The sequence below is a fragment of the Micromys minutus genome (assembly GCF_963924665.1).
Source record: "Micromys minutus genome assembly, chromosome: 4".
NCBI classification, from domain to species: Eukaryota; Metazoa; Chordata; class Mammalia; order Rodentia; family Muridae; genus Micromys; species Micromys minutus.
In genome coordinates, this window is record NC_137973.1 from 48,173,795 (window position 1) to 48,200,829 (window position 27,035).

Consider the following 27,035-nt stretch of genomic DNA (forward strand, 5'->3'; position numbering starts at 1 on the left):
CACTTGTGGTTTATACAAAAAGATAAGAAAGGGTCTATTTTCATTTCTCCACATGTTGAGTGCCAGTTGTACCAACACATTTGTTTAAGAGACTGTCCTTTTTCCATTGAATGTTTACACCTCTATTCTCAAAAATCAAGTGACCATATATGCGAAGGCTCATTTCTGGATCATCTATTCTGTTCCATTGATCCACATGCTGATCTCTGTACAAGTACCATGCAGTTTTTAGCACAATTGCCTTGTAATATATCTTGAGGTCAATGATGGTCATTCCCACATACATTTTCTTGTTGTTGAGGATGGATTTCACTATTCTAGGTCTTTTGTTATTCCAAATGAATTTGCACATTGCTCATTCCAACTCAGTGAAGAACTGGGTTGGAATTTTGATGGGGATTGCATTGAATCTGTAGATTGCTTTTGGTAAGATGGCCATTTTTAAAATGTTGATCCTTCCAATCCATGAGCATGGGAGAACTTTCCATTTTCTAAGTTCATCCTCTATTTACTTCTTTAGAGTTTTGAAATTCTTGTCATACAGGTCCTTCCCTTGATGAGTTAGAATCACTCCAAGGTATTTCATAGTAGTTTTTGAGACTATTGTGAAGGGTATCATTTCTCTAATTCCTTTGTCCACATGGTTGTCCTTTGAATATAGGAAGGTTTCTGATTAGTATGACTTAATTTTATATCCAACTACTTTGCTGAACTTGTTTATTAGCTGTAGGAAATCTCTAATGGAATTTTTGGGGTCACTTAAGTACACTATCCTGTCATCGGCAAAGAGTGATGTTTTTATCTCTTCCTTTCCGATTTGTATCCCCTTGATCTCCTTTTGCTGTCTAATTGCTCTAGCTCGGACTTCCAATACTATGTTGAATAGGTAGGGGGCAAACAAGCAGCCTTATCTAGTCCCTGATTTTAGTGGGATTGCTTCAAGTTTCCCACCATTAAGTTTGATGTTGGCTGTTGGTTTGCTGTATATTGCTTTTATTATGTTTAGGTATGGGCTTTGGATTCCTGTTCTTTCCAATACTTTTAACATGAAGGGGTGTTGAATTTTGTCAAATGCTTTCTCACCATCTAGTGAGATGACCATGTGGTTTTTTTTTCTTTGAGTTTGTTTATATGGTGGATTACATTGATGAATTTTCTTATGTTAAACGATCCCTGCATGCCAGGGATGAAGCCTACTTGATCATGGTGAATGATCGCTTTCATGTGTTCTTGGATTTGGTTTGCAAAGATTTTGTTGAGTATTTTTGCATCAATGTTCATAAGTGAGATTGATCTGAGGTTCTCTTTCCTTGTAGGGTCTCTGTATGGTTTAGGAATGAGGGTTATCGTAGCCTCAAAATATGAGTTAGGTAGTTTTCCATCTGATTCTATTTTGTGTAATAGTTTGGAGAGTATTGGTATTATGTCGTCAATAAATGTCTGATAAAATTCTACACTAAACCCTTCTGGACCTGAACTTTTTTTGGTTGGGAGGCTTTTGATTACTGCCTCTATTTCTTTAGGTGTTTGGGATTATTTAGATGGTTTACCTGGTCCTGATTTAACTTTAGTACCTTTTATCTGTCTAGAAATTCATCTATTTCCTCCAGATTTTCGAGCTTGGTTGAGTATAGGCTTTTTTAGGACGATCTGATGATTTCTTGAATTTCCTCACTTTTGGTTATTTCTCCACTTTCTGATTTTGTTAATTTGGATACACTCTCTTTTCCCTCTAGTTAGTCTGCCTAAGAGTTTATCAATCTTTTGATTTTCTCAAAAAAACAGCTGTTTGATTTGGTGATTCTTACAGTGGTTCTTTTGGTTTCTATTTGGTCGATTCTGCCCTAAGTTTGATTATTTCTTGCCATCTACTCCTCTTGGGTGTATCTGCCTCCTATTGTTCTAGAGCTTTTAGCTATGCTGTCAAGTTGCTGATGTATGCTCTCTCCAATTTTTTATTTTCTTTGGAAGCACTAAGAGCTGTGAGTTTTTCTCTCAGTGCTGCTTTCATTGCATCTCATAGGTTTGGGTATGTTGTGTTTTCATTTTCATTGAATTCTAGAAAATCCTTAATTTCTTTAGTTATTTCTTATTTGACCCTGCTATTGTTTAATAGAGCATTGTTTAGTTTCCATGTGTATGTGGGCTTTAGTTTCCATGTGTATGTGGGCTTTTTGTTGTCTTTGTTGTTGTTAAAGACCACCCTTAGACCATGGTGGTCTGAGAGGTTGCATGGGAGTATTTCATTCTTCATACCTATTGATGCTTGTTTTGTGACCAATTATGTGGTTAGTTTTTGAGAAGGTGCCTTGAGGTGCTGAGAAGGTGTATTCTTTTTTTTTTTTTTTAGGATTATATGTTCTGTAGATATCTATTAATTCCAGTTGGTTTATAACCTCTGCTAGTTTTACAGTATCCTTGTTCAGTTTTTGTTTCCCTGATCTGTCCATTGATGAGAGTGGGGTATTGAGGTCTCCCACTATTATTGTGTTTGGCACAATGTGTTTTTTGAGCTTAAGTAGGGTTTCTTTTATGAATATCTGTGCCTTTGTATTTGGAGCATATATGTTAAGGATTGAGAGTTCCTCCTGACAAATTTACACTGTAATGTGTAAAAGGTGTCCTTCCTTATCTCTTTTGATAACTTTTGGTTGAAAATCTACTTTATTCTATATTAGAATGGCCACTCTAGTTTGCTTCTTGGGGCTATTTGCTTGGAAGTTTTTTTTCCCAGCCTTTTACTCTGAGATAGTGTGTGTCTTTGTCTCTGAGTTTCTTGTATACAACAATTTGCTGGGTTTTGTTTATGTATCCAGTCTGATAGCCTATGTCTTTTTATTGGATAATTGAGTCTATTTATGTTAACAGATATCAAGGAATGGTGGTTGCTGTTTCCTGCTATTGTTGCTTTGATAGGTTGAATTGCGCCTGTATATCTTTCTTCTTTTGGTTTTTTTGTTTAGGAGTTTTCTTGTTATTATTAAGATGTAGTTCCCCTCATTGTAATCGGCTTTCCAACTATAATTTGTTGTAGTGTTGGGTTTGTTGTCAGATATTATGTAAATTAAGTTTTGTCTTGGAATATCTTAGTTTCTCCATCTATGGCGATGAGAGTTTTGCTGGGTATAGCAGCTTTGGCTGGCACCTGTGGTCTCTTAGTGTCTGGATAATGTCTGTCCAGGCTCTTCTAGCTTTCATTGTCTCTGTTGAGAAATTGGGTGTGATTCTGATTGGTCTGCCTTTATATGTTACATGACCTTTTTCCCTTACTGCTTTTAATATTTTTTCTTTACTTTGGGCATTTGGCGTTTTGACTATTATGTGTCCGTAGGAATTTTCTTTCTGATCCAATCTATTTGGAGTTTGTAGGCTTGTTTTATGCTCATGGTCATTTCATTCCTAATGGTAGGGAAGTTTTCTTCTATGATTTTGTTGAAGATATTTACTATGCCTCTTAGTTGATTTTCTTTGCCCTCTTTTATTCCTATTATCCTTAGGTTGGTCTTCTCATTATGTCCTGGATCTCCTGGACATTTTGGTTTAGGAGCTTTTTGGTGTTTGCATCTTCTCTGACTGTTTTGTCTATGCTTTCAATGTGGTCTTCGGCCCCTGAGATTCTCTCTTTCATCTCTTGTAGTCTATTGGAAATGCTTGCATCTGTGACTCCTGATTTCTTTTTTAGGTGTTCTACCTCTAGGTTATCTCTTTTAGTGTTTCTTTATTGTGTCAATTTTCTTTTTAAATTCCTTCTTCCATTCTTTCATCTCTTTGGTTCTGTTTTCCTCTAGTTCTTTGAGTTCTTAGAGTGTTTTTCTTGTTTCCTCTTTAAAAGCTTCTAATTCTTTGTGCTTTTCCTCCCGTCCTTGTTTCAGGATCTCTATCATTATCTTGAGGTATGATCTTATGTCTGTGTCTTCTCTTTCTGGTGTGTTTGGCATTTTGCTGTTTGCTGTGATGGGAGAGCTGGGTACTGGTGTTTCTAGGTTGTCTTGGTTTCCCTGGGGTATGTTCTTTCCCTTTCCTCTTGCCATCTTGTTGTCAGTCTGGTGTCCCTGGATCACTGCTGGATCACCGCTGGCTCACTGCTGTTCCTTGTGGCGGGTGGTCTGAGTGTCTTTCCTCACTCTGTGTTGTCCAGCTGGGAATAGCCCAATGCAGGGTTACTGGTTCCCTGGAGCAAGCTGGGGCTGGGAGGGGCATCTGGGGGACTGCATGCTGCCTCACCGCTGGCTCACTCAATCTTCCATATATTTATTTGCTCTTAACTTATGACTATATTTAAATCGCACAACCTATATTCTCAGAAAAAAGTACAAATTTCTATTTTATCGGGGATTTTGTTACTTACTGTCTATTCAGGCTTAGGTTTAAATAGATTTTTACTTTAAGATATATCTGTTTGAATTTATATGGAAGGTAATTGAAAGAGTTGAAGAAGTTCCTTAAACAACAATGGAAGTAGAAGTGTGTTTTCTGATAAAAGATGAATTATTATAGCACATTTAATTAATAAGCAGAAGCTCATTGTTTCTACCCCAAATCTTTAGCATAACAGCATAATCAGCAGGTGTAGATAAAAAGATAAAATTTAAATGACATAAGTAGACTTTACAAGGCTCCCAAATTATGGCTGAAATAAAATTTCTATAAGAATTTTAACAGACAGTGAAATTAAATCATGTGTACTTCTTACTACATGAGTTCCCCATAGCCTTTAAAGAGCCAGAAACAATTTTTTGTTCATAGAAATAGTCCCTGTTATATCTAAGTGATATGTATAGGTTTGGCCTAAGGGTACAAAGCTGGATGCTCTTAGACTATACTATAGTAAAGCACATTTATATGCTAAAGATATAACAAAATAAAACAGATGTGTTTTATGCATCAATGATCCAACGCCTTCAAGCTGCATCCTAAATTTTACCTTTTATTCAACTAATGATAAGGAATATGTGACAATAGAAAATGAATGCATAAAATCCATCAGAGAAATAAAATGCCCACTTTCTTAAATATCCTATTCTGTATATGTTCTCTGTGTAGAATGTTATCCATGCTGACATTTCCATAGATCTATAGACAGAGGAGAGTGGTAGGGGAAATCAATGACCCAGGACTCACTTCTCTTGCCATGCACCTTTATGAGACCATTTGTCTTCCAGGCATTTAGGGAAATTATTTTTCCTGACTAGCTTCCCTTGTCCTCTAGAAAGTGAGAGTAAAGACAATTTGAACAAAAGTTAGCTTGGAAAAGCCATGAAAGAAAAATCAGGGTTTTGTTTTTTGTTTTTTGTGTTTTTTTTATTTTTGGTTTTATTTTATTTCAATGTCTCTGTTCCTTTAGACCATGAAGATGCCTATGTTTTCTTGACACCAAAGCACATAAAATTATAACTCAGAAAGCAGCCAGTTTTATATTTTCCTGTAGATTTAATACTACTGACTTTATTTGACAAGATAAACTTCAGCCTCAGAAATCAATGACCAATTTAAAGAAAGTTCCTCTTGGGAAGTAATCAACTCAGAGATCTTCAAGTATTGTTGCTGCCTGGGGAGCCCATCTGACAATAACAGTATAATAACATGGCCACAGTGGAGACTTCTTATCTATCTGTTTCTCTACCTACTTACCTGTCTACCTACCTACCTACCTACCCATCCATCCATCCATCCATCCATCCATCCATCCATCCATCTATCTATCTATCTATCAATCTATCTATCTATCTATCAATCAGTTGGTTGGATATGCTATGACCACAGACACCACTTTGTCCTCATCAATATATAAAAGTTTCTTGGCCTTGAATCAATTCAATGTGCACTTAGTAGAAAAAAAACTTGTCAAATTTTAGACAGTCCTCTCCAAAAGAAAATGCATTATCTGTAATATACAATAATTCTCGCATGTAACCTGTATGGGAAACCAGATTTAATACTATCTACCTTAGAATTTTTGTTTCTGTGTCAGATTTTAATTAATAAACATACACATTAAAAGGTAAATGGAGGCATGCTTTTTATAGATACTAAGTAAATTAAATTACTATCTATTTGTGGATTTTGGTTATTTTATTTTTATCTTTTACAACTTTCATTATTTCCTCTCTACCACATTGCCCCTAGATATATACTAGACTTTAGACATACTGTTAATGAGCCCACACTTTCCTCCCCCTCTATTCCTCCTTTGGTTTATTGTGTTTCTCAAATCGACTTCCATTCATATTGTGATTTGTCACTTTTTATATTTCTCATAATCATCAATGACTTATTTGTACTAAATAGCATAGCTACTTCTTTGAAAGTGTCATGTTCGCCATCAAGATGGGATTCTCTAGAAGTCTGTACACAGTTTTCTGAGGAACTGGTTCATTTGGTTCAATGATGCCTTGTTAATGAAACAGATTCTTCCTCTTGGGATAATTTAGACCAAGAGTGAACTCAAATTTAAATTCTTTATATCTTTCCATTTGCCTTCCATCTGTTCCTAACAAGGGTCATTGTACTATATAGCACAAAACATATGGTATGGAAAAACAATGAAAATTTTCTCATTTTAATTTATTTTCAATAGTTTGTGGGTTATAAATTGTTTATAAGAAATATTTTCTGACCCAGAAAAGCACTCAAAACTGCAAGTAGGTGTTACCACACTATATCCACCTCTTGCTTTCAATAAATTTAGTTGATACTTTGTTTCTGAGTTACTCTGAACCTCATGACTGCTCTCACACACACACACACACACACACACACACACACACACACACACACACACACACTTCTAGACCAGCAGCATGGAGTAATACATAATGCAATACTGAAGTAAAGCATTTAGCTCAGCATGAAAAGAAAAGCAAAACAAATTGATTAATCAGAGTTTCAAGATAGAGTTAGGTTGTTTAGGTGACTTTCTTAAAGAAAATTAACACAGTGAGCACACAGTAGAAAAACAGATGTAATATATAGTTTTACAGATTGTAAGCCATGTTATTAACTCAGTTGCAGGATTAAGCCAAAGCTCAATTTCTAAAGGTAAGAAGTATTTTCAGAAAGCTACTCCCGAAGACGAGAGTCCATAATACTACACAGTTTCCATCATAATGATAGTTTCTTCCAGGGCATCTCTCCTGGATCCCTTAAATGCTTATTTGTAGAGATCTGTTGAGGATGTCTTTCATGGTATATGTATGTCACTCAAGAAGCTGATGGAGGCTCGGACCTTCACTATCATTACAGTACTTACAACTGTCCAAAGTGCTTATCCCAGGGGCATCTGCTACCTTCATGTACACCCTTTCTCACCAGATATTGTGTCAAATCACGTACAGTTGAAAACTACCTTCACTGGAGTCTTGACATAGTTTTCTTGCTTCCTCTTCCCTGTCTCTGTATCTGAGTAAAAGGCATTAAACTCTGCCCAACCAAGCAAGCCACACATTTGCATATTATACTATAACATTATTAAGTTATTTGGGCCTTCTGTCATTTTTTATTGGACATTCTCTCTATTTACATTTCAGATGTTGTTCCCTTTCCCCAACTCCCATCGACCAATGAAGGTGCTCTCTCACCCAAACACCCTCTCCCACCTCAGAGCCTTGGCATTCCCCTACACTGGGAAAATGAGCCTTTGCTGGACCCAAGCCCTCTTCTCCCATTGATGCCGGAGAATGCTATCCTCTGCTTCATATGCACCTGGAGCTATGGGTCTTTTCATGTGAACTCATTGGTTAGTGTTTTATGGGCCTTCTATCTTCACATCTAGAACAAAATTGGTTTCTACCAGTTTTACCATTAATAACAGACACCTAATATACCATTGCCTCTCTCTCTATTGTTGCTTTATATTCCTCACCTAAATAATGCGAGAAGTTGTAGAGAATATTCAACTCTGCTCTTCACTCCCTTTGCAGTTCATTGTCCATAAAGTAGATAAAATTTTCTTTGAAATCTTATTTGCATATCTTTTGATTCCCTAATGTTTCCTATTAAAACTCTTCTGTTATTTTAGATTATGTTGACAAAAATTTACAAGTCTTCCCATTGCTTTTACAAATTTAATGGTAAGAACTTTTTTTTTTTGATCAATCTTATAGTCCTAGTAGGACCACATGCAACAAATAATATTCTAAAGTATCTGTCTGTGTACTGAGTGCTATTTTAAATAAGTAACTTGAGTTCGTTATTTTATCTTTTTAACTGCTGTGTGAAAGCTATTTGATTACCTCTGTTACCCAAGAGACAATTAGAGTTTAGGAAATTGCTTAAGGATATAAAGAGTAAAAATACAATCCAGATCCAAAACAACTCTTAACCTACCATCCCTTACACAACATTCTAAAATACGGCCCTTTCCAACCTGGCCTTCTAATATGCTAATTATGGTAAAACTGTAAGGAAACATCCTTATGATATCATAAGCCAATGAATGATTCCTTGTTAATTACATCACAAATTACATATCAAGCTAGTCATCTAGGAGTTAGAAGCCCTTGTAAGCTTTGTGGATTTTAAAACTTTGAATTCATGTGATTATTTCTGATTAAGAGACTTAAAAACACACGAAAATTTGGCTATACTTTACTTTGAGTGTGCCTCATATATTCATACTAGAAAATTAGTTTACTGAAAGAAACGTGTCTCCAGATGACAAATAATGATAGAGTGAGGTCAAACAAGGAAAGACAGATCAAGCATTGCACATTGTGAGTCATGGAAAGATGGGAAACAGTGAGTGGATGCTGACTATGCAGATTTAAGATAGATGGTAACCCAGAGTGGACCCAGAAGGTAAAGTATTAGTTATATGAGTGTGCATAGATCCTCCTTGGTCAAAACACTGATTTGAAATAACTGTTTGAAGCCCTTTGTAAATATTCATTTACACATATTGAAAATGATTCAAATATAACAAAAGTGTCTAAGAAAACTTATAGTAATAAAAATTCAGAACTAATTTGGCTTCCTTATGTAACAGCAAAGTATATTTTTCTCAAACAGACAATTTATTAAACTGATAAGCGCAAATTCTACACCTGGGCTTAGTTAAAGGCCATGAAGTGATCAAGCAGACAATATAATTCCCAAATAAAGATAAGTGCAGTAGTATATAGTGAGAACTCATGAGAAATATAATTATAAAGAAACATGTGCAGGAACACATTGTGAGAACTCATTAGAAGTATAATTCTATTCAACTTATCTTCTTTATGATTTTTAATTTTTAGTTAAAATATAATTGTGTCATTTCTCTCTTTCCCCTTTTTGTCCAAACCCTCTTTATTCCGTTACTCCTATCTCTATTATGTTACCCCTAGTTACTTCCTCTCAAATTCACAGCATATTTTTTATTTATATGTATATAAATGCATGTGTATTCATATTTTATAAATACACAAATACAGCCAGCTACATCTATTTAGTGTTACTTGTAGGTGATTTCAGGACAAACCATTATATATTGCATATCTAATTAAGATACTCATCCTGGGGAAGACTAATTATGCCTCTCTCAGCAGCCATTAGTTGCCTGTAGTTATTTGTTGAATCCCATAAGTTTTCTCCTTCCACATCTATTGGTGTTTTCACTGTTCAGGTCTTGCTTAGGTAGCCATGTTTATGAGGCTTTAAGATGAATGTACCTATCTTATTCTTCTTGGAAAGATGGTCTTATAGCAGACTTCTTGGTCCTCTCACTATTACAGTCTTTTCATGCCTCTCTCATGATGCTCTCTGAGCACTAGATGCAGACATTTTGTTATAAATGTCTCTACTGGAAATAGACACTGCACAACCAGGGATTCTCAACATTTTAATCAGGTTTAGTTTTCTGTAGTGGTCTCTTTCACTACCAATAGAAGTTTCCTTGATGAGGACTGAAAACTACACATAACCTGTGCATAAATGGAGAAGTGTTTTGGAAGCAGTTAATAATTAAGCTGGTCTAGTAAAGCAACAGTAGTAAGTGCTACAGTAAAACCTATAGCCTCACTTGCCCCAGGTATTGGCTAGGTTTCTGGTACCAAGCATGCTTTCCTTCTTATCTAGTAGGCTTTACACTGAGTTAGAGACCTGCTTGTTTCCAGCAAGCTATGCACATTTGGGAATGTGTAACCATGCTAATTACTGTTGTTGTTCATGTGTATCATCTAGATTGGACAACAGATTGTTCCTCTTCACTGGCAGTTTGCATAGCACTTCTGATACTATGAAAACTGGTCCCAAGGAAAGAGGCTTTCAGGTTTTATTTAGCTGAAACATTTCTAATCCTGTGTTTAAACTGCATCATATCTGTGCAATAAAAATTTACCATCAACCTGGAAAACAAAAGCAAAGAAAAGAACAATACCCTGGATTAGAGGCTCCCGGACTCCCCTGACGAAGGCTCAAAATGTGAATTTCCATGCATGGTTCTGGGTTTTTGTTAGATATGGCAGAACAATACTTAAGCTGTATGTGTATGGGTGCACATACATTTATGTATGTTATATGCAAATGTAAGTAATATGAACATTACAATTCCTTAAGGTTTTTGAAATAATTTTAGTATATTTATGCCCCTCCCTCTCCTCTAGTATACTCTCTATCTCTATCTGTGCCCTTCCCCCTCCTTTTGTATGATCTCCCTCCCCATTTTTCATCTCTTAATAAATCATTAATTTTGTTGCTATAAAAAATATATGGCTACAGAGATGCCCCCTCAGGGCATCTATAGATGCTAGAGTCATATATATACAGCTGAGCATGCCTGCAGCTAACCATCAGTGTGAACTCAAGGATCCCAATGAGGTTTTTAAAGAAAGGACCTAAGGAACTGAAATGGGTTGCAACCTTATGGGAAGATAATATTATCAACCAAACAAACCCTCGAAGACTCCCATGGAGTAAAACACCAACCTTTGTGCACATTTTGAGAAACCTATTGATTCAGTTGTGTATGTAGCTGAGGATTGCAGTGGCATCAACGTGAGAAGGGGCTTTTGTTCCAGAGAGGGCACATTTTGTTTTTCCAATGTAGGGGAATGACAAGGCAATGGGGTGGAGAGGAAGATCAGAAGGAAGTGCACCTTTGTAAAGGCAACTGGAGGGGGAGGAAAATGGGAGCTGGGCAGGGTAAAGAGATAACATCTCAAATGTAAATACAAAGTAACTAATATAAACAGGGATAAAAATATATGGCTAAATGTTACAATTCACAGTATTCTTATTTTTTGAAGTTTGTAGAGGTAAAGTCAGAGAACTTGCTAAGTCAACTGTAAAATGGAGCTGGAAGTTTAAAACATTCAATTTAAGTCTAAATCTTGCAGGACACAAAATATGAAAATGCAGGCTATTCAGGAGTTTCATTTCTTTAGTCTGTGACCCTTTTTCTTTCTATCCATTCTCTAGCTGTGTATAGCACATAAAACTTGGAAATAATCTCTCAGCAGACAATGTATGAATGCATTTTTTAACTTTTCGAACTTATTGGCTGCAATGTTTTTGTACCTACTTTAACTTTTTAAATCACAACTTAAATGTACGCATATGGCAAAAAATAGTATTCTTAAATTTTTAAAGGGCTTGGAATGGAAATTAACAATCTTGTGTTTTTCTATTCAGAGTTTAATAAATTTAACTGTTTAATTTTAGGGCTTTATATTGGTTAAATTAGCATTTGGAAAAATGTGTCTATTTTCTACTTTTAAATATCAATCATAGATATTATTTAATGAGTTCCTGGTCTAGTAACTGAAAATTTTGATTATATCTGCTTGAGTTTTTTTTTTTTTTTTAAATAAATCTCCATCTTGTATGCTTTGTGGCAACACACAGATATTGATCAAAATCAAACTACTTATAATTATAAGACACAGACTTTTTCATTTTTATCTTGAAAATTTTTATAAGCTTATTTTATTGATGGATTTATTTTAAAACTAAAAGGCAAGTGTTTATTGCTGGCCAGTGGCTGCACCGGAAGTTGCCCAAATAATGTAACCCCAAGCCTCACCGCTCGTTTTGTTTGTTTATTTGATTGCTTGGTTTTATTTTGGTTTTTTGGGACGTGGTTATTGTCGTTGTTGTTGTTTGTTTGGATTTTTGTTGTTTTCATCAGCTGCTGGGTGGAGCCCCTCAAAGAGTAGTTATGCTTGCCTCCAGTCTGCAGGCATAACAGAGTACCGTTCGTTAATAGTGTCAAAGATTGGTTCTTACCATTGGATGGGTTTGAAGTTGGTCCAGCCATTAAGTGACCATTCCCTCAGTCTCCGCTCCTATAAGAAGTCTTTGAACTTCAAAGCAGGACAAATGTGTAGAAATTTTTGTATGAGGTTGGTGTCCTTTACCCTCCACTGGGAGGGAGTCCTGCTAGTCGACAAGAATTGGCCATGTCAGGCTCCATATCTCCCACTGTTAAGAATCTCAGCTAAAGTCACCATCATGGATTGCCCGGAGCCTCCTCAATCTCAAGTATCTGGCATGTAATAGAGATTCCTGTACCTCCCAGCTGCTGGCTTTCCTTTTTTAAAAAAATGGTTATTTGATTTATTTCTATTTCAAATATTATCCCCCTTTCTGGTTTACCCTCTGCAAACTCTCATCCCATATACCCTCCCCCTGCTTTAATGAGCATCCCCCTCCCACTCCTGCCTCCCACCCTAGCATTTCCCTACACTGGGGCCTTAAACTTTTACAGGACCAGGGGCACTTGCTCCCATTGATATCTGATAAAGCCATCCTCTGCTACATATGCAGCTGGAGCCACGGTTCCCTCCCTGTGTAATCTTTGGTTGGTTGTAAAGTCCTTGGAAGCTCTGGGGGGGTCTAGTTGTATGATATTGTTGTTTTTCCTATGGGGTTGCAGACCTCTTTATCTCCTTCAGTCCTTCCCCTAACTCCTTCATTGGTATCCCCATGCTCAGTCTGATGGTTGCAAACATCTGAACCTATGATGGTCAGGCTCTGGCAGAGCCTCTTAGGGGGTAGCTATATCAGGCTCCTGTCAGCAAGTACTTCTTGGCTTCAGCAACAGTGTCTGATTTTAGTGTCTGCATATGGGATGGATTCCCAGGTGGGGCATTCTCTGTGTGGCATTTCCTTATGTCTCTGTTCTACTCCTTGCCAGCTGCTGATTTTCATTCCCTCTCTAGCACCTTACTCTTGGGAGCTTCCCTACCTGATACCTACTCACATTTGCCTCCCCATCCCCTTTTACCCAGTTCCCTCCCTTCACCCACCTCCAAAGACTTTTTTATTTCTATTTCTGAATGAGAGTCAAGTATTCTCCATTGGCCCTTTTGTTATTTAATTTTTTTGGATCTGTGGAATGTAGTGTAAGTATCCTGTACTTTATGGTTAATATCCACTTCTAAGTGAGTGAGTACATACCATGTATGTCTTTTGGGTGTGGGTAATATTGTCTTTTCTATAATTAGTGAGTAGTCAGAGTACCAGTCAACTAATTTGATTATGAGCTGATGATTCTTTACATTAAATGGGAATGATTCCAATAATATGATCAGGTTATATTGTTCCCTGGAACTTTTGATGTATAATTTTCCTTTCTAAATCTAGAGCCATAATATCTGTGCCATAAATGGAATATATACATCAGCAAGTCAGATGGGATGTTGCATACCTTTACTCCCAGAGGCATGGAGATCTCAGTTCAATGTCAGCCTGATCTATATAATGAATTTCAAGCCAGACTGAGCCACATAAAACCAGTCTCAAAGAACTAAAAATGAAGTAATTATCTTCACCTATCTATCTATCTATCTATCTATCTATCTATCTATCTACCTACCTACCTACCTATCATCTATCTATCTAATATATCCATCCATTCATCCATCCATCCATCCATCCATCCATCCATCCATCCATCCATCCATCTATAATAGTTTAATATATCCACACTTGTAAAAATATTTATCACTTCCATGATGGCTGCATTAATTCATAGTTCCACAAAAGTTTTAAAAAGTTTTAAAAGCTCTTCCTCTTAGAGCTGTCTATTTCTGGGAGATTTCTCAAAGTCTCCTGCACATTTCTCATTATAAAAGAAGCCATTACTTTACTGGTCATGTCTGCTTCTGTTAAGTTACTAACTTGTTCACAACAAGATATCCTCAAGAATATTTTAAAGAAAATTATGCAACAAATATGTTTCTGGGATATTTTCACATCAGAAAATATCTGATATTGTCTATTCTTGTATTTTTCTTCTTCAATACAAAGGCATAGATCTTTTCTGCATTCCATTACCCTGCATGGTGCTAAAAGCTTGATTCCAATCTAATTCTTACTTGTTTACATACAAACTGCTTAAATACCTTAGAAAATTTCAATTTCACTTTGCTTTTAGTCATCCTATATTTTACAGTGATTCCTTAAATGCACTTCTATAATGTTACAATTTCTTCTAGTCTTTTTGTGTATCTTCTCATTCTAGCAACATTATTTAAACATTGAAACCCCCTTTCAGTTTTTTGTGTGTTTTTGTAAAATGTAATCATAGTTTTCATTTCCAAATGGATCTTTCACTGTCCAAATCCACAGTCTCAACATGTCTAAAAGAGGAAGGGTCTTATCTACTTACTGGATTCTTTTTCATCAGAACTGTTTTTAACCACAGTTTCAAAGATATCTGCCTTAGTCTCTAATTTTACAATTTTGGGCAAGAATCTTCTTAGCCCTTTTGAGTTTTTATATAGAACTCAAGACTGCTTTCTAGGCAGGGAGACTACGAAGCAGGTAGATCCTAATCTGAGTCTCCGAAATATACTTTATCCACTTTAAACCTTTTAAGGGAGTAACACAACAGTTTTGCAGGTGTATTGACATGGTTTTAGAGACCTACATATCTAGGGAAGAAAATGAGACCAAGAAGCCTTAACATGCAATTAAGTTCTGCCCATGTGTTCAGTTTACTAGAATAATCCAATGATCTCTCTTCATACAGCTATGGGTCCATAGTTCACATCTTCAAGGTGCTGACTCTCTCTCTCCAGCCATCACTGCTTCTGTTCCAGCCACAAATCTTAGCCCAAATCTTTCATGTGCAGTCTTCAGCCTCTGTGGCTTTGGGAAATTTATAAAACCTTCTCTACAGCTATATCTTTGTATTCTTTTCCCTGTCTACAGGTTTTAAAGCATACTTTATAACTTTATTTTTCCATTATAATTTCAGAAAGTACACTAAATTACATTATTCAGAAATTACAATAAAAATAGAAAAAATAGAGGAGATAAAAGATCAGTCCAGTCCATTATCTCAACAAGAATTATTTTTTATCTTTTACATAAAAAATAAACAGATATATTGCTTTGTGGTTTAACTGAAGAGGGGAATGTCTTTTCATTTCAATCTATGTCAACTGGAAATTTCTATGATCCTGTCTTATGTTTACTTATAAATATTCATGTATGTCATTATATCATTCATTTCTTTAAATTAGATATTTTCTGGATTTACATTTCAGATGTTATCCCCTTTCCCCTCAATGCTATTCCCACTCCCCCTTCCATTCCCTCCATGAAGGTGCTCCCTCTCTATCCATATCATCTACTCAACTAAACTACACAAAATATATTAGCATATCTGTAAACCAGATTTAATCTACTTTGTTCATGTGTTTTTGTGTGTTTATAATAAGCCAAACTGACTTATTCTAAATAGGCATAACATACAAACTATAGGTAAGTGACATAGATAGATGTATGAATATATGAACGTATGAATGTATAAATGGATAGACAGACAGACAGATAATAGCATGAAGTCTAATGAACTATTAGCCCACTCTTCATAAACTGGGTCTCGATAATCTCTTAAACTATTCAAAGAAATATGTAAAGTATGAAAAGACATCACCAAATCTAATGTTTTTTCAAAGAAAATAACAAATGCTTTCAATTCATGAAATATTTGGGATTACAGAACATGTAGTTACTATTTTAATAACAGAGAAAAATATGTTCCCATTCATCTTCTTCCTAACTATGTAGTTGGTATCCTTCCAATTAAAAATTATTCTCATGAGAAACATATAGGGAGAAATATGAGCCAAAGAAAGTTGCAAGCTAGATTGCTTTTGCTCATGATTTTTCTTGAACACTTTATCCAACCAGACAACAGCCAGAAACAATGTCCTAAACACTTATCAATTTTTACACTAGGCAGAAGAAGATAGGAAAATATAAAATAAAACCAAGAGAAAATAGAAAAAAATAGAACAAATGGACAAGACTTTTATTTCTTTGTTTGAATCAAAGGTAAACATTTGAATAAAAAATGTTTTTAAATATACATAAGATAAATTTCTTTTAAATTCTGCTTTTTGAAATAACAAAATTTTTAAAACAGAAGTTGCTTGCCCTTTGGTTTTGGTTCTGGCATTAATGAACCTTAGCTATCCTTAAGGCCTATTCACAGCAAAACTGACTACATATATGTATTTTATATATTTTTGTAATGAAAATAATTCTGTTGATTTTTTTTTTGGATTCTGGAAACTTTTATAATGAGTTCTCTTGGAGTCTGTAGACCAGAGATTTAAGCTTTTGTTCTTTGTACATTCATGCTAGCTCGATCATGCCCTGTTCTCTGTATAGTGAGCACCTCATAGCTCCATATGTTCCAGGAAAAAAATTTTATACTATATTATATAAGGATATAGCTCAGTGAACATGTTTATTAATCAAACTAATTAAAACTCAGGCTTCAGAGTTCTGTCTAACTTGTATATTTTCATGATTATAAAATATAATTTAGAAAAATGGTGACAGATACCACAAGAGTAACAGAATTTTTCTGGGGTTTTGGAAACTTTAGCTGTGCTGTAAACTTTGGTAAAAAGTATCCCAATTTACTGTGTTGAGTTGGCACTGTAAAGAAATTAACAGCCATATTGGTCTAGAAATGTTAAACTTAATTTTTTTTTCCATTTGTAAAGGAGTAACGCACTGTGTTAAATATGTAAAGTCTCATCTATTTGGGTTTGATTATGAAAACTAATGAAGTATTCTCTAAATAAAAAAGATAAATAAAATAAAGGGGAAAGATGTGAAAAGGTGATAATCAAACACACAGTACTCCTAACAGTAGGAGTAGCTGTGTCTCTTTCTTTTACCCGCTCCCTGGATGTTTTTCCTGGATTGCCTTGTCCAGCCTAAATATGAGAACTTTTGTTTTGTCCTATTGTATATTGTTTTGTTGTGTTTGGCTGTTGCCTCTTGGAGGCCTGCGATTTTCTGAATGGAAATGAGGAGGAGGTTCTGGGTAGGAGGGAGATGGAAAGAACTGGGAGGAGTGGAGGAAGAGGAAACTTGTTGATTTTTATTGTATAAGATAAGAAGCTGTTTATAATAAAATATTTTAATGTTTATTATAGTTTATACATGTAGAGCATTGAAATGACAAGCCATATCCCCTTTTGGGACTAAATACATGACAATCAACACGAGGCTCATTCACTTAGAATATGTGACATTGATTTCATGGATTTGCTTTGCTCTGTATCCCTCCCTTTACTTTCATCTGAGTTTGTGCATTGGACACATTGGTGTTCAACCAACATGTTTATGCTCCTCTAATTTCAGCATGTGGCAAACTGATGAAAATCACAGGTCCCATCACGGTCAAGACATCTGGAACTCGATTTGGTGCTTGGATGACAGATCCTTTAGCATCTGAAAAGAATAACAGAGTATGTGGCTTCTACAAATACTCTTACTTACAATTAGCTTTTCATTTGTACTATTTTCCCCCAAGCTATTTCTTTTCTTCCTGATACAGGTTCTGATATAGAGTGTTATTTCTTGAATTTTCCAGCTAGAACGGTTAATATTTCTAAGGTGTAGAACAAACCTACTTTAATGATATGTTTCTCTTAAAATTCTTCAGTGTATTCTAGCCTGATTGTCACCAAATTCATCTTGTTTTATGCTTGAAATATAAATCTCTGAATATTCCATAATAAATATGATCTTTAGGATAAAAAAAACACTGGGTAGTGAACCAGTTTATTATGTAAATCAATATATTGCTCAAGACAATTGTAAAACGGGAACACTTAAAATAGTGAGTTTTCAATTACCTGTATTATGTAATTAAATATAATAGCAACTGACTGTAATTCTACTTGTTAATCAATTCACTATGAACTAAAATCCTTAGTAGGCCTATCAAAATTAGATTTGTTATCAAATAAAAACAATGGTTTTACTAAAGCCTACAACATACTTAAATAAGTAACTGTTAACAGAACTCTGGCAACTAGAAATAAAATATAAGTTGGGTATGTACAATTAAACACACATTTTTGTAGGGCAAGATATAGGAGAAAGATAATAACTTACAGTTGTTATTGATCAAATGAGTATCTCTGAATATGTTCTTTGCAGTGTGTGCTGGGTTTACTCATCAATAAGCATACAGTGGACAGACAATAAAGCAATTGTAAATAACAATATAAATAAAAATTACAAATATATCACTTAGAGAGGAATATTTGTATGGAAAAGTAATATCCAAATTTACTACCTAATTTGAAGGTAGCATATTTGGACAATTTTTCCATACAAAATCATTTTTAAAAGATATATTTGTGTATGTTTGTATGTTCACATTCATATGGAGGTGGGAGGACTCTGTGATTCTTGATTTCCATCATTCCGTTTTTAAAGATGCAACTCTTCATTTTATTCTTGGCAGCAAGAATCTTTATATACTGAGTCATTTTGCAGGTCCTCCTTACAAATACCTTTACAAAGGCCCATGTGCTATGACATTTCAATGGGTTAGCAGTAAGAACATTTAACACCCACAACTTGAAACTGATTGTCACTGTCTTTATTTTAAAAATTTGTAAATGTTTGAATTTAACCATTTTTCTTGTTTTTCTTTCTTTTGTTTATTTTCAGGTCTGGTATATGGACAGTTATACTAACAATAAAATAGTTCGTGAATACAAGTCTATTGCAGACTTTGTCAGTGGAGCTGAATCAAGGACATACAACCTCCCTTTCAAGTGGGCAGGAACTAACCATGTCGTCTACAATGGCTCCCTCTATTTCAACAAGTATCAGAGTAATATTATCATCAAGTACAGCTTTGATCTGGGTAGAGTGCTAGCCCAAAGAAGCCTGGAGTATGCTGGTTTTCACAATGTGTACCCCTACACATGGGGTGGATTCTCTGACATTGACCTAATGGCTGACGAAATTGGGCTGTGGGCTGTATATGCAACTAACCAGAATGCAGGCAATATTGTCATCAGCCAACTTAATCAAGACACCTTGGAAGTGATGAAAAGCTGGAGCACTGGATATCCCAAGAGAAGTGCAGGAGAATCCTTCATGATCTGTGGGACTTTGTATGTAACCAATTCCCACTTAACAGGAGCAAAAGTGTATTATTCCTATTCCACAAAAACTTCCACATATGAGTACACGGACATCCCCTTCCATAATCAATACTTTCACATATCCATGCTTGACTACAATGCAAGGGATAGAGCTCTTTATGCATGGAACAATGGCCACCAGGTCCTGTTCAATGTTACCCTGTTCCACATCATTAAGACTGAAGATGACACATAGGCAAATGTCATTTTTTTATCCATCTACACTGTCATTTATGATAAATTTCATAGGACCCTGTGTATGATTATTTTTTTCTCCTTGATTGGCTTGTCATCATTTCTCCAATACAAAGGATTTTATTGTATGTCTGGAGTTTCAAAAAGTGTTTGTCTAAGTTAGCGTGTTAAATCTAAAATTTACAGGGCCTATTATGCCCTTGTCATGCAAAGCACTAAAAAGTGTTTAAGTGGCTAGAGTCATAGTTTTGCAAAAGATTAATGATCTGCCTTGTATTAGAATCAGATTAATGGTGGCTTAAATGCATGAATGTCTTCTCTTTTTAACTGACTTTTTTTTTAACTGTCTCTTGCTCTACATCAAGAAATATTTTCATAGAAATTAAGGTAAAAGAAAAGCACTTTCGTCCCATTTATTTCTACAAGAAGATTTAAAGATTTTATTTATATGGGAAATACTATCAATCATGTTACTGATACCACATTCCCTGATGCGGTGCTGTGCAGTCATTTCTAAATCTCTTGCTCACATTTTCCTGGCAATGCATATTTCTATCATTGTAACCACTATCATACAACTGTATTCCCTCACTTCTGTGAAAGTATCATTTTTTATAGAGAACACTAAACTATAATTCCAAGAATTACTCAACTCAATTCTCGAGTCTGGTTGAGAAAGATCTTGGCATGCTCTTTTCATAAGCACTATAAAATTAAAAAAAAAAACATATCAGATATTCTATAGAGAATGTTTGTTTTAGCCTTCACTCTACCATTGGCTCTGAGTTTGAAATATCAAATTAATATAATGATACCCTATTTCCTACAAGTATTCATATAATTGTTGGTAAAATATGATGCTGTGTTATAAAGACTCAATTTGATTCTATTCATTTATCATTATTAGTATTAGTGCCATTATATATTAGTATTTTAACATATTTTACATACAATTTTCAATAATTTCATTTCTTATTCAATATGAAGCACATGAAAATTATTTTTAAAATTATGTGATGTTCTCTATATTAAAATTATAAGCCCTCAAGAGCTATTGGCACGCTTGTATAAAAGGAAATTATGAAAAGAATTGGGAGTTATTTATTATTTCAAATATATAAATAGCCAGCCAATTCAAAGAATGAAATGAGAATTAAATCCCCTTATAACTTGCCTCACTATGTGTGAAAAATTAAAGAAAGGAAAAGTCAAACTTTGATAACATTTGTGTTACTAACTCCAAAGAAGTTTTAATCAACAAATACTGAACATGTCCTTGAAATTAGAAGTAATTTTCCTATGCTCAAAAAAATTCCACTAAGGCAGCTTTATGAAAACTAATAGAGATGCATTTTAAATTTCTAAAAATATATTCTAAAATGGGTAACATATAACTTCAATTGCAATTTTTGTCTCATATGTATACAATACCACAATTTTAAAATGAGCAGATGAAAATGCACACACAGCACATTACAAAAAGATACTAATGTTTAGAGTAATTCATTTCAAGTTCTGCAAGCAAAGGGTCATTCTCAATTATCATCCTATCAAACTGAAGGACTGGGTTACTTTAATATTGAAACTCAAGATTGAATGAGTAGATTCTTGGACTTTGTATTTTGTTTTATTTTTTGTTTTTTTTTTTGTTGTTGTTGTTGTTTTGTTTTTTGTCAACAAAAATGAAGCATGATCTATTGGGAACACTGGATCTTTTTGTAACAATGTCTTCTCTTACCAAAAGTTCATGTAAGCTCCAGTCTACAAGTAAGAGTTAGAAAATTTAGGAGATTCGTTGTCATACTACGCATATCACAAAAGCAAGCAGTTCATACTTTGTATAGAAATTTGTATAAGGTTAAACAAAATCTTATCAGTTTTAGAAATGAATCAGTTTTTAGGTAGACAGACTCTAATACGAACAGTTCTTGTTTTTAAGACATACCATGCGGTATCTCATACACTCAAAATATGGATGATCATGGCTTCTTTGTGAGGTGTGCATCTTGTACAGAACCCTGCTGTTTTACATGTATGGTTTCATCGCCCTATCTATTTATTGTGTATGTATTGTGAGAGCAAGCTAAGATTTTATTGTCACTAGAAATGGGGTAACATGAGCTTTAAAAATATGACTTGCATTAAACACTAACAGTTTATGAGCATTTTCCTTAATAAATTATATTCAGTTTTGTGCCTGAAATAAATAAGAATTTAATCACTGTTTCCTTTTTAATTTCCAACAAATAAAGTAATTTTATGAGGAAAATAATGAGTATTTTAAAATCATTCATAGAATCTAAGCAGTGAAGAAGTCTATACTCAGAAAATGGCCATTCTAAGTGAACTATGTGACTGGTATTTTCTAAATTAATCAGATTGTTAAAGTACTTCCCTGTCATTCAAATAGTATGTTCACAGTTGGATTGTGTTGGTGTGTAATTCCTATTTATGGAACTTGAATCACAAGACTTATTACTTATATCTAAACTTAAATCTACAGGTTCGGGGAATGATAATCTTCTAGTGCATTAACACTATGTCGAAATAAAAGAGAAACACTAAATGTATATGTATATGCATAAAAAGCAAGTCATGTTTTATCAGAAATCCAGAAGCCCAGATTGCTACCTTCATTGTAGTTTCATTTCTTTATAGTTGATAGCTCTCTCCATGGTGAAAACTTAAGAAAATATACTACCTTCTTATTTATATTTACTATTTTTTTTAAAAAGCCATGCCTTTATGTTTGAAAGTCACTGCCAAAATTCTGAGCAGAACTTTTACAATCAGATTGATTACTACTGAAATATAACCGTATAAAATTATGAATGTATTAACATGAAAATAAACAGTTTTACTATAAAAATAGTATTTTTATTATAAAAATACTGCTTTGTAAATGAGCTTTACATATACTAGTTCCGAAGTTTGAATTTTCTAAAAGAAAAGGTTTTGGTTTTAAAGCATCACTAATTCTTAGCTCTCAGATCACCCAATTTTTTGTCGTGAAAATGTTATATAAGAAGATATTTGGGAGAAAAACAAAAGAGAAATCTTCAAGTTAAAGCAATCATGAAAAATATAGCCATTGCAACTTCAAAAGGCCAAGCCTTGCAGAAATAGGATACTGTAAAATAGAAGAATCAAGAAATGTCATATTGCTAAAGAAGTATAATCTTACATCCTTCATCACACCTACAAATTGATCTTCTATGACATTACCAAACAACACTAAGTGTTAAAGTCAACTTCTCCATCATCTCAAACATAGACCATAAGAAATGCTATATATTAAAGTATTCTAGCTAGGAATACAAGTGGGGCACTTGAATTAAGTACGGGTGCTATGTACCTCAGCCTCCTAGCCTGAGAGGGTAGTGGCAGGGTGCATAGGGAAGACTCTGGGTTAAAATTCCGAAGGTCTCTGGACAGAAATGCTGATGATAACTTCTAAAATATTCTAAATTCTTTCTTGTCTTTCCGAGAGTAAAAGGCTTAGGTGATTAACACCTGTAGCCTAACAGCAGGATATTAAGTAATGTGCCCTTTATTATTATTATTAATAACATATTGTCTCTATATTATCAACCTTGGTAGCAAACTTTATTAATTGTACTATAATGACTCCCTCTTGTTTGGGAAGCAGACAGTTCAGTGAGCAGTTTTCCAATCCCTTCACATGTCCTGTTAAGTTCCCATGATGGTCTATACTGATTCTATTGGATTTTTTTTTATTACATTCCAAATGTTATCCCCTTTCCCGGTTTCTCCTTTGGAATACTCCTATCTCACATTCCTCCCTCTGCATCTATGAGAGTGTTCCCCACCCACCCACTCCCTCCCATTTCCCAGTCTTGGCATTCCTCTACACTGGTGTATTGAGCCTTCATGGGGCTATTTTGGTCATCCTTCTTTTTGAGCTTCATGTGGTCTGTGAATTGTTTCTTGGGTATTCTGAGTTTTTGGCCAATATCCACTTATCAGTAAGCACATACCTTGTGTGTTCTTTTGTGACTGGGTTACCTCACTCAGGATACTTTTTGTTCCATCCATTTGCCTAAGAATTTTATGAACTTATTACTTTTAATAGCTAGTAGTACTCTATTGTGTAAATGTACCACATTTTTTTAAATCCATTCCTCTTTTGAAGGACATCTGGGTTCTTACCAACTTCTGGCTATTATAAATAAGGCTGCTGTGAACACGCTGGAGCATGTGTCCTTGTACCATATTTAATTTTCTGAGAAACTGCCAAACTGATTTTCATAGTGATCATACCAGCTTGCAATCAGTATCACCTTGAGTGAGGTAACCCAGTCACAAAAGAACATGCACAGTATGCACTCACTGATAAGTAGATATTAGACCAAAAGCTCAGAATACCCAAGAGACAATCCAAAGACCACATGAGTTCAAGAAATCGGAAGACCAAAGAATGGATGCTTCAGTCCTTTTTAAAAGGGGGAACAAGCACCTTCAAGGAGACAATGGGAGGGTGAAGGGGAATGGGATTGGGGGAAAGGGAATAACACCTGAAATGTAAATACAGATACAGATAATATCCAATTAAAGAGAGGGATGGAGAGGGGTGGGGCACAAGATATTCACAGGAAGAAATACAAAGTGTGGAACAGTGACTGAAGGAACCAGCCATCCAGAGACTGGCTGGTTGTGGTGGCAACAAACACTGGTAGATTTGATGAAACAGGTAGAGGAAGAAGGATCATGAGTTCCAAGTGGTCTTTGTTCTAACTCAGCAGCAAATACAAGGCTCTGACTTTCAACATGCTAGTCAGAAGTTACTGGAAGAAAAAGCAACACTTTGAAAAGTGAGAACTGGGTCCCCATGGAGGAATTAGAAAAAAGACTGAAGGAGCTGAAAAGGTTTTCAATCCTATAGGAAGAACAACAATATCAACCAACCAGATGCCCCTGAGCTCCCAGAGACTAAACCACCAACAAAAGAATACAAATGGAGAGACCCATTGCTTCATCTGCATATGTAGCAGAAGTTGACCTTGTTGGACATCAATGGGAAATTGGTCCTGCCAAGGCTTGATACACCAGTGTAGGGGAATGTTAGGGTGGGGAGGTGGGAGTGAATGGTTTGTTAGGTGGCACTTCCATAGAATCGGGATGAGGGGAAGGGGATAGGAGTTTGTAAAAGTGAAACAGGGAAAGAGAATAACATAATAAAATTTAATAAAATAAAATTTAATAAAAAAGAAATATTAAAATGCTAAAAGAGAAAATTTTAACTTAATTTATCATAAAATTGTTTGCCAATAGTTTCTTATTAACATGGTCTACAGAGAATAATTAATAAAATATGAACTTTTTAATGGTTTAAATTACACCTGAAAATATCAATGTTTAGAGGCTAGAGAGATGACTCAACAGTTAATAGCATTTACTGCTGTTGCAGAGTACCTAGTTCTTTGTAACAAGTGTGATGACTCATATACCCTAGAGATAGCTCTAAAGAACTCTATCAACTTTGGCCTCCATGAGCACCTGAACTCATATGCACATACATACACATACATAAACATATGTTTTCAAATGTCAGTCTCTAGAAAAAGTCTTCATTTTAACCTTTACATTATTTTTCTAGGAAATTGTAAATTTGATTCATGAAAATCTCTTAACTAAGAATAAATTATTGCTTATGCAATGTACTCAATTAAAAATGTCTCTTAAAAATTTAACATACCAAGATAACTTACCTACCACACATACTGAATTTATGTTACATAGTTTGTTTTTATCTGTACAATCAAGCTTAGAAACATTTTCATCTGATTTAGATTCAGCCTTCTCTCCTAAACAGTCAGTTGAGTTACATAAATTTACTATCTTTGGAGATCTGCTCATCAATGCTAGATAAGTTTCACAAATATATCCTATTACTAAGTAAGGCCTCAAATAATATAAAATTGTAGCATTACACTTAGTCAAGAATGCATGTTAGCTCTGATAGGTATAGCTAGCCTATAATTTAATTGTTACCAGTTAAAGACTAGAAGTAACACATTTCATAAGGCTGAATTCTTATATGGAGATTATCTCAGTACTATGAAAAGTTTGCTGTTAAATGATGCAGACACATAGATTTAAAAATTAAATAGGATTCCCTACTGGATCCCAGAAATAACAAGAAAGGCTGATAATTATTTTTTAAATAACTAAAATATTGCCTATTATAACTCAGGTGTATAAATTCTGCATGTGAAAGAACTTCCTGAAAAAACAGAATAAACTTATAAAGTGCATGTAAAAAAATCAGTGATAAAACTAAGTTTAAATAGACTAGATATCCACTAAAATTAAATAATACATATATAGTCAGATTTTGATTGTACAGTCTTTAATTTTCTACAAAAACTCTGAGTTCATAATATCCCATACCTATATATGAAATAAATGGAAATTAATAAAGGAATTAATTACATTCTAATAGTAGATACTCTGAAACCAAGGAACATAGCTGCCAACAGATCTATAAGTATTAAGGAGTTAATATTCTGGTACAAATAACTTTTAATAAAAATATAAAAACTATATTCTGATGGTGTCCCTAAAGCTCTGCCAAACAATGTTTATACTACTTCTGTAAAGGACTAGTTTGGAAGTTTTCAACTTGGAGTTAAAAAACCCATATTAGAGATCAGAGTATCTCCAACATACACCAAGGTTAATTTGCTTTTGTGGGTTTACAATCATTTTTGCAGGTTTAAATTTCCATCAGATTTTCAATAAAAGGTATGGTTCAAAATTCTACTACTATACTAGTTCAATCAACTTCAACCTCAAATTCATTAAATATATTCAACACTGACTACCTGTGATAATTCTTGCAGCCTTTAAAATCTCAACTTGCTCTCTGTTAAAAAGAAATCAAGATTATGATATTGTCATTAAGTATTTTCTTCAGAAAAATTTCATGATTCTTTTTCCTTTGAAAACGAAGCAGTGATTTTATCACATTTGAGTCATATATAACTATATTTCTGTGATTCAGTTTTTAGGAAAAATTCTGGCCAAATTTGGGGAACCAAGAATTTCTATTATGAAGCATGTCCTACCTTACTTGAGAATATCTTCTTAAAGTGCCAGTGCAGCCTTTTGGCAGCAAGTTTGACTCTGACTGGAACAGAACAGATGCAATGAGCTCAGTCTGATGTAAATACAAATTCCTTTCCTGTCTGCTGAAGCAACAGAAACAGCAAAAGTCTGAACATTTGCCTTGGATTAGAGACTATTTTTTTCATGCCCTTTATTGACAGAGAATTTTAAGAAAATTTTACAAAGAAATAACATGCTTGATATGCACTATACATGAATAAAATTTTGAAAAATAAAACTAAGAAATTAAAAAGTAACCGTACAATAAAAAAGCAGGGCAATAAGTCTAGTTTTGTTGGCTCTGCATTGTTTCTCCCA

At 34.6% G+C, this 27,035-nt stretch overlaps 1 protein-coding gene across 4 annotated transcripts in view; it reads left to right on the forward strand.

The window, feature by feature from the left end:
• Nucleotides 1–19,590, forward strand: part of OLFM3 (olfactomedin 3) — a gene marked incomplete at both ends in the record, with an annotated part of 231,933 nt that extends 212,343 nt beyond the window's left edge. For all 4 annotated transcript variants that reach the window (XM_080916193.1, XM_080916194.1, XM_080916191.1 and 1 more), the window contains 2 exons: nt 17,590–17,696; nt 18,913–19,590. In XM_080916193.1, the coding sequence (XP_080772319.1) occupies nt 17,590–17,696; nt 18,913–19,590 (785 nt within the window). The remainder of the gene's footprint in view (nt 1–17,589; nt 17,697–18,912) is intronic.
• Nucleotides 19,591–27,035: the final 7,445 nt, after the last annotated feature.